Genomic DNA, 9,300 nt, shown 5'->3' with positions numbered 1-9,300 from the left:
CCATAAAAGGCACTACTATACTTGGCTCTTGTACCCCACTGACATTGATTCCCTGTTCTCCCCTCCCTTGCACATCTACTTCAGTCATCACCAATCAACACATGACATGGTTTTTCCATGACTCAGTCTTTATTGGGTTTTGAAGTAATTGAATTATTGGCACAAGGCTCAGTTGAGTTTCAAAGCAAATGACAGAAGGAAACATACCACTGCACAGGTGAACAGGGAAGAGTCCCAGACAAATTGTGACCCTCACCCATGAACTAGGGACTTGCTCACAGGGACCCTACCGCCATATCCAGCCCAGCTGAGACAGACATGCAGATGACTGAGCTATACCACAGGTCTCTCCATCAAAGACAACCATTTCTTCTCAAACCTCTTCCAGCCTTTATGTCTTTGCCATCAATAAACACCTTGACAATCATAGGAACCCTCTCCCCTGAAGAAAGCCTGCCTACTCTCCCTCACCTGTGCCTTTTTAAATGGGAACCTCCACAACCAGGGGCCGATTAGGGCCCTACAGGGGGAGGGTGATGGCAAGGGTTGGTTTTAGAAGGTTGGCCAAGCCCAGAGACTTTCCTGAGGATATATAACCCCCCTACTCTAGTGGGTCTTCCCACCAAGGTTCAGAGGGCAGGAAAGGGGACTTCTCAATAGGACAGCTGCTCGCCATCCTCCTGTGAGGAGGGTTCCTCCTCTATGAGCTCCAGGTCAAACTCATCTTCCAGGGATCCCCCGACTGGCAGAAGGCGGAACTTCTTTCCTTTCAGGGTACATGTGCGATGCTCGAAGTCCAGGACAGCATTGTGGTCCTGGAGCACATCAGTTCCGATGATGGCCTCTTCGGCACTTGCGTTGGCCACTAGGAACTCTGCCTTCAGCTTCAGCTTGCCCAGGGACATCACTGTATCCCAGACACCCAGGATCTTCATTTCAGCACCATTGGCCACTTTAACCACATTCTCGAAGGGCCTCAAGGTGTCCAAATCGCCATCAGTGACTTCTTCCCACAGGTTTGGGTGGACCACGGAAACCTGGGCTCCAGAGTCCACCAGGAATCTCACGGGCACTTTGCCAATTTTCCCCTTGAGGTAGTAGCCCTTACCCATGCTGTTGGCAAAGACGATCTCTCTGGGCTGGTGGCTGCAAGGGCCCCCGAAGGTCTTCAACAGGGTCTCTTTCACAACTTCATAGTTTCCCTGGTCTTCAGGATTGAGTCCTCTGTACACCTCCCTGGCATTTCCCCTCAGAGATTCTTTCAGGAACCTCAGCTTGGTGACAGAGTCCCAGTTGCTGAGGGTGTTCATGACCTCGAAGCGGTGCAGCCAGAGTTGTGGGGTGAAGTTGGTGCCATCAAAAGCCTCTGGGACGAAGGCATGTTCCCGGCGGCTTCCCTGGCTCCTTGCTCCTCTTGCTGCCATGTCTCTGCTCTCCTCTGGAACTGCAGCTACAACCCAAGCCAAATAGAGAAACCCACAGAGCAGTGTTGACGCAATCACGCTGGAAAACAAGGCCTTCTAAACAGAGTGCTGCTTACTTGCCCGGCTGTGGGCAAGTAGAAAGGCCAAGGCGACGCGGTTGTCTGATGGACTGCTGGGTTAAGAGGCAGACAGTGCTGTGGTCGGTTTGCTCTGCAGAGCCTTTTTGATGTCTGGCCTGGGCCCCTGGGGCTCCCCATTCTCCTTTGTTCTGTAGGCTCCACCCCTTCTTGGCCCGCCCTCCTGCCAGCATCCTGCCCAACTAGCAGGATCAGTGCCTCACCCTCCCTCCCATCCATCCACGGGATGGGCATAGGCCATCCCACATAGCCAGAAAGGCCTGCCACAGTCAGAAGGGGGCCTTCCCAGGTACCCTCCCCAGCCCGTGTCCCAGAATAACACCTGAGGATACTCAGGATGTTATGACATCCCAGTTTTTGTCATTAATCATTGGAGGAAGGGGGAAGCAGGGACCAGGTGTTCCATCCATTTTCAGACTGTGAAAGGAACTTATATGAACCTCCTACTTGATGTTGGGCACTCAATGGGTATTCTCAAGCATTCTAGCCCAAATATTAGATCCCATGAGATGTTCTGAAGATGGAGATGAAGGAGGGTCCCAGAATGAAGAGTATGTAGAAATCATTTTTCAATGACATAGGACACACACAGACACCCACACATTTTCTGTGAACTCAGCTGCTATAGAAATTTTCCATGATTGATGATGGCTAATTCAGAATCTGCACTTTTTGGAACTAGTCCTCAGCCTATGGGCTCTCATTAAGAGCCTGAAGTGGGCTGGCAGACCTGGAAGAGATGGAAGATCGGGCTCTGGGAAGGGCCCATCTTCGGGGCCACATGCATTATCTCGACCCTGTCTGGTCTTTCTTATCTTCCAGGAACCCAGGCCTGTGCCTCCCACCCCAAGGCCTCTATATGGAAAAAGGGATAGGGAATTTCACTACCTTTTTGCTCTGAGAGAAGGGCTCACTGGTAGACACACTGAGGATGCCTGCAAAGCATAGCGATGAATCCAGGGGGCAGAGACCTGGTGTGGGCCTGCACAGGGAGATTAGAGCTGCGGAGGCAACCCCACTTAAATGTCATCTCCCATGGAACCTTCTACTCTGTCCTCAGGCCATGCAACTCACATCTGGTTGGTGGTGTGTTACAGTGCACTTTGATGGTCTGCTCACCAATCTATCTCCTGCTGTAGTCAGAGTCTGAGTGTCATACAAAATCTGGTCTTTGTGATCATCTCCAGCCTCAGAGACAATCTGGGGCAACCCAGGCATGGCCATGTGCTGTCACCAAGCAGAAGAGATTAAGGACACAAGAAGAGAATTTCTGGTACACCTGTGATTCTGGGGCTATTTTTTCCTGGCCTAAAGCCTGTGCCTCACCAGCTTTCCATGCCACATGGCATCCAGTGCCTAGCTGAATCCCAGGGTTCACACCAAAAGGCCTTCAGTCCCTGCCACTGGCTCCAGTCCCAGCAGACTCCAGACCCGACTACCTAAGACAGTGAGCCAGCCAAGAGGTAGTTGGGTTAACACCTCTCATCACAGCTCACTGGTCAAGGTGGGGCCACTGTGACATTCCAGGTGCCTAGAAGGGGGGAAATGGAGTCACTGGGGAGGTATCAAGAGCAGGTGGGTCTCCAAGAAGATTGCTCAATGAGAATCTGCATGCAGGGAAATGGCTCAGCCACCTGCAAGACCAGGAAGCCCCTTCTGCAAGTAGACTTCTGCGGAAAGACTCCCAGACCTCGGATGGGTGTTGATCCACTGCCCAGGGAGCTAGCCCAGTGGCTTCCTGGCTCCCTGTGTTCATCACCTGAAAACATCTGGTCTTCTGATGGCCAGGTGCCAAACCAGGCACCAGGGTGGACCAAAAAGGAAGTGGGAATGAGTGAGGAGGTTGGCGCACCAAGGCAGGGCAATTTGTCAGCTGTAAAACTGCTGCATACCCCAACCCTGCTGTGGACACTGAACTCAAATCTCCCCACTGCTCTGGATAGAAATGGGCGGTCCCTGGCCTTTTACTTGATTGGATCTGGTGTTCATTTGGGCAAAGTCAGTGCACATCCTTCACCTCAGTAAGCACTGTGACAAACTGAAACCCCAAAGCAGAGGGCTGTCTGCCCAGTGTGGATAAGAGCACTGTACAAATCAGGACAGGGCTGCTGCTGACCACAGGTGGGAGTTTCAATGGGCAGTAGGCAAGAGATGATAGTTAAATACTCAGAAATTTTGTAAGCCAGTTGTTAAACTGCTGGTAACTGTAAATTGGACATGGTGAGAGTATTGACACCACAGAAATTGGCAAATGCTAAAACAGGACCTTTTTTATTTCCCTGAAATGCCAGTTTATCTGCACACTCCTACGTGGGGGATTTGGTCACCATCCCTCTGGGGCGGGCAAAGTCCCGTGGCTGGTGATCAATACGTTTAGAGTAATCTCCACTCCTGCTCAGTCACATGAGGCAAATCACCTTTCTAACTAAGGAGCTCAATGCTGCCTTGCTCCACCCTTCCCCACAGTCTTTACACTTTGACTTAGGCAGTGACCCTGTTTGGGGTGGCCCTCCAGGAAGTGTCTGTCCACACAGTGTGATATGGGATCCTCATGACAGAAGCACAAAGGAGCCACTTAGTTACAATGGCAGATAGACGGGTCAGAGCCAGCCTTTGGCTGAACATAGGGGTGGGTCTCCGCTAGGATTAAGGGCATGGTGAAGGTAAATTCTCAAGTTCCCGTAATCCTTGGGAGATGACCAGATCTGAAACTCCCAAGTACCATACAGGGACCTTGGAATTGCTATGTTAATAGTGCACTGAGCTAAACTAGCTGGGGCAGCCTGGTTCCTCTGCCTCCTCCCAGAACCTAGGAAATCACAGCTAATTATTGACAACTATAGGTATTGGGGCGGAACACCCTCATTATTACCCATTAGCATCTCCTGAGTGTGATGCTTAACCAAGAGAAGGCAAATCAGGACAATAAACAGGAAGAGCTCAGGGAATCCCCGCCCTCCACACCCCCTCACAGAGATTTCTGGGCTGAGTCCTGCCAGACTGCAGGGTCCCTGTACTGCTTCTCCTCCTCTGGACAGCTGTGCAAATAAGCACAGACCCAAGCAGGGTCCATCAAGGTTCCCAAAAATTGAAGCCCTCCGTGGACGGTGAGGACCACACTGGCATCCAGAGACACCTGCTCTGCAGACTCGTCTGAGAGCACAGCAAAGGGTGTGAAGAGGGTCAGAAGCTTGGAGTAGAGGGCAGGGTGGGGACACTGAGGGCACCTGGACACTCTAAGGAGATGGCGTTTTTAGCATAGAGTTCATGGAGACCTATGGACCTCAGTGCACCCGAGGAAGCCCAAACCCAAATAGAGTAGGCTCAGGAAAGGCTGAGACCAGACGTGCACAAACCACAGCTAAGGGATCTATCCCGGCTGTATGGCCGGCTCCTCTCCAGGCCAACTGCATCAGTCATGCCAGGAAACTGGATGGCAAGAGCAGATCAGGAAATCAAGGCCTCTTAAAAGTAGCACAGGACGGCTGAGGGGAGACAAAGTTACAGGGCCTCATGCTGAGAACGGCCTTGAGCTTGGTTTGATATGCTGCTATTGCTGTCTGGAGTTTGTTGAGTTTGGAACAAATTGCTCTATGTTTCCAATTTGCGCTGGGTGCCACAATTTACACAGCTGGTATTGTCTCTAACCAGTCTGATGGTGTTTTCTCTCGAGACACATACACTCTCACACACACACAGACTCACACACATCACACACATCCACACTAGTTCCTGACCTCACACCACACAGACACTGCACACAAAAACACGTTCTATGCACACACAATTCCCAGTTCAAAACGGCTCAGGGCTCATGTAACTTCCATGTAGAATTCAGCCCCCGCCTTCTTTTTGTCTCACATAGTGACCTGTGTGCACAATTACGTTGAGTATTAAAATCACATTTATTGGAGACACCTGCTGTTTATTAGCCTCTGGACACACTTGCTGTTTCAGAAAACTAGGCAGGTCCCCATTGTCGTGGCTTACAAGCTAATGAAAACAAGATAGAGATGTTTAACAGCCAAGTTTTGACAAGCTTAAGACCCATGCACATATGAAGGCTGACCCATTTAAAGCAGCCCCCAGTCACAGCTACAGCTGCTTTGAAAGGAGCTGGTTTTGAAGTGGGTCATCCTGCCTTCTGTTCCCTCCCCTCTTGTGGGGCCGAGGGCATAGATGTCCTCCGTTTATCCCATCTCTGGGTTTACCTGCACTGGTTCTGCCTACCCCCTCCTGCAGCCCCTGTCCCAGAACCTAGCTCAGTCCATATTCTGCATCCAACATTCCGCTTCAGTAAGTTTATGTCACCAGGACATGAAATTGGACAGAGGGGCAAAGAGGTAAACTCTGCATTAAAAAAAAAATCTAGTTAGAAATTTAGATCCAAGCTCAAGGGAGCTTGGGTGAGCACTTTGAAGCAAGGTGTGTTGATAAGACTGAGGCACTGTTGCTTTGGTTGTTAGGTGCTGCTGAGTTGGTTCTGACTCAGCGACCCGGTGCACAATAGAACAAAACACTGCTCGTCCTGCACCATGCTCACAATTGTTGTTATGTTAGAGCCTATTGTTGTGGCCACTGTGTCAATCCATCTCACTGAGGATCTTCCTCTTTTTCACTGATCCTCTACTTTACCAAACATGATGTCATTCTTCAGGGACTGGTCCCTCCTGATAGCATATCCTAAGTATGTGAGATGAAGCCTTGCCATCCTAAGCACTAACAGTTCCTTATTCCCAAGCCATAAGCCTTCATAATGCCGCTGTTACCAAGTCAGACTCGCCTAGGACTTACAGTGTGTCCTGGCAAAGGATTCTTTTGGGCAGGACAGCTTGTCCCTGTCTGAGGGCGTAGGAAGCATTAATCCCCTTCTTGGTCCCTGTTAGACTTTCTCAAGATGAGCCTCCCTAAACCAGGCCTCAATGGACAGGCAAATGTTGCTTCTGAGACATAGAACATTCCTGCCTACAGGGACCTTTACCAGTTCACCACCACTGCCATTTGGTGCCCTCCCAGCTCCTTGCCCATGCAGCTTAAGAACTGGGAATCCCGCCCAGCTCAGTCCTCCAGAAGCCACCCTGCCAGCAGCCAGCGATAGTTTATGCATGTCGTGGCCCTGGAGGGTCCTAGAGGTGCCTGGGGAACAGTGTGGTCTCTGTGTCCCATTGCCCCTACGAGCCCTCAGACCCAGGTCCTGAACCAACCAAGACTTACAACAACTTCCTGACTAACTCCCTAGAAGTCCAATTTACCAGAACAGGTTCTTTCTGTATTCTCATCTTTCAATCAAATATGAAGATTACTTAAGGTGTCCAGAAGGTCTTCACAGTCCCCTCTTCACAGCCCAACCCTCCAAACTGGTTTCCCGCCTTCTACCACATTCTTGGTGCCCTCAACCTAGACCAAGCTTCACCCCTTCCTGTTCCAATTATTGTGAGCCTTCCTGGGGGTCACAGAAGCTCCAGGGGTTCTTCCTGGCAAGAGGGAACAGTGATACCTGTTCGAATCCCACGCCACCCCTCCTGTCTTCACTGCCCCCTCCACTTAATTGAGGCTGGGAATGGTACTTGTAAGACAGGTCCAAACTCCTTTGGGGACATTAAACCACTTTTGATAAACACCTGAGCAATTTATGAAATGTTAGACAATCAAAATATACAGATTGGGTAACCTCTAAATGCAAGTGGGCTTGCTGACGCTGGGAAATTTGATTTTGCGTTAGACATATGGAGGACTTTTGTCCAACTTAAATACCTCAAAGGCAGCTTTGAACTGATCCTGAAATAGTTTTAATTGCTGCTAATGATAACTGGTATGGTGAGCAATAAAACACAAAATCTCCTCAACCCAGAGAACTGCTTCTTTTGAATCAATTGCCGACTTAGTTTTGCTCCTAGCATAGAGAAGATGGAGTGGGGAGGCGGGAGACCATCCCCCTGGCAGGTCCCTGTGGTCTCTCTCTTGTATCATTGGAAAGAAGTGGGGGAAAGGGAAAAACAGTGGAGCCTTAACATGTATGCAAAGTTCTAGATTACTAGTAGCTGCACTATTGTTGTTGAATGCCGTCAAGTCGTTTCCGACTCATAGCAACTCTGTATAGAGTTTCCAGGGAGCATCCTTGAGGTTCAAACCGACCATTTTGTCTGTTGCTTATCCTACAGTGCCACACCAGGACTCCAAGTAGAAGCATTCACAAACATTTATTGAGCACCTACTGTGTACCAGACACCATGTTGGTTGCTGTCATTAGTGCAGGGCACTCCAAGAGTCAGCAGTGCTGATGGGACACAGGGTAGGTTTGTGCAATTCCACACATACTTGTTGAGGCCAGCTCGGCCTCACATGGAAAGATGAATCAGACACAAGCCCTCCCTCACAGAGTCCACAGAGGAGTGGGGGAGACGGAGCCAAACACAGATACTCAGAATCCAGAGAGATGAGTGTGCAGTTGGAAGGTTCCCAACAAGATGGTGGCTCAGGGCACTGGCAACTCCTCCTACAAGAGGTCACCCAATATTGCCCAGGAAAACCAAAAATAAATGTCAAAGGGAAATCTGCACCAAGAGTTAAACCAAGGAACGAGGACTTCCACAAGCAGACAATGTGTGGAAGGAATTGGGAAGTTAGGACTTGGGAAGTGAGCCAGCACACGTAGACACACAAGGCAGGAAAGCTTTTGGGGATGGGGTTAGTCTCTGGATTGGACAGTCCAGTTTAAAATATATATATATGTGTGTGTGTATAAATTGTATGTGTGTGCATGAGTAGTGTATATGAGCCCAGAAAAAAGACTGGAAATAAATACACTCGCATGGTGGTAGTAGTTATTTCTGGATAGTAGAATCATGAATGATGTTTTCTTCTATAAACATTCTGAAACTATATTTATAATAAGCAACAAGTTATTTAAAAATAAAGAGACTTGTTTTTGGAGTTTTCTGTAGGCTTGGAATGATTTCCAAATAGAAAATTAATCATTGTCAACACTAAATGATAGGTATAAAGGGGTTCATTTTCATTTCTCGCTAGTTTGGGGCGTGTTTGAAATGTTTCCATAGTGAAAAGTAAAATAACAAGAAGACCAAGGCTCTTTGTCGAGATCTTCCGAGGCTGGCCTGCCCAGTCTTGGCCCTCTCCTTGGACTATCTGTGTGTCACTCACAGTCCACCCACTGGGCACTGGAGCTGCTGGTCACCAGTGGCCTCTGGTATGCCTCGGTGTCCTTGCTCAGCATCCTCTGCCATGCCCATGGCAGATTCTGTGCCAGCTCTTCCTGCAACATCAGTCCTGCACCCCACACTGGCTCAGACAGTCCTGCACCCCTCAGTCTTACCTGCCCCTGCCCCCTATACAAAGTGTGTGCCTCCTTCCCGGGTTTCCATCAGCTTCTTATGGTAGGTTTTCTGAATCTGCAAACTTTCATTTCCCTCCCCTCATCAGAATCAGCAGGCACCAGTCTTTCCCATCTTAACACAGAAACTCCTCACATGACTCTGAATTCACTTTTATTAAATGACTACCTCTCTCCTTCCCTCCCAGTTTCTAGAAGGGCTGATCTGCAAATTCAAGGCACGGTGTGCAGCTGTTCAGGTTGTTCACTGCACAAATATGTTCCACTGTGGGACATGTTGAGGTTAAAGTCCAACTTGCCTTCCTCTTACCAAGCCAGTGAGCTGGGATGAGAGCTGCATCTGCCTGGAGAAAGGAGAGCCTCTTCTAATGTGTACAAGCTTGTTATA

The 9,300-nt window shown here is 49.4% G+C and overlaps 1 protein-coding gene across 1 annotated transcript; it reads right to left on the bottom strand.

Annotated features, from left to right (window-relative positions):
- Positions 1–653: 653 nt before the first annotated feature.
- Positions 654–8,843, bottom strand: ASPRV1 (aspartic peptidase, retroviral-like 1). The gene is given in 6 exon segments (XM_006862994.1): positions 654–1,519; positions 1,522–1,603; positions 1,605–1,724; positions 2,681–2,788; positions 4,620–4,714; positions 8,723–8,843. Coding segments are annotated over 6 exon segments (1,392 nt in total).
- Positions 8,844–9,300: the final 457 nt, after the last annotated feature.

The sequence above is a fragment of the Chrysochloris asiatica genome, unplaced genomic scaffold (genome assembly GCF_000296735.1).
Source record: "Chrysochloris asiatica unplaced genomic scaffold, ChrAsi1.0 scaffold00052, whole genome shotgun sequence".
Classification (NCBI taxonomy): Eukaryota; Metazoa; Chordata; class Mammalia; order Afrosoricida; family Chrysochloridae; genus Chrysochloris; species Chrysochloris asiatica.
Note: the sequence above shows the minus strand (reverse complement) of the source record. Positions and strands in the feature narration are given on the sequence as shown.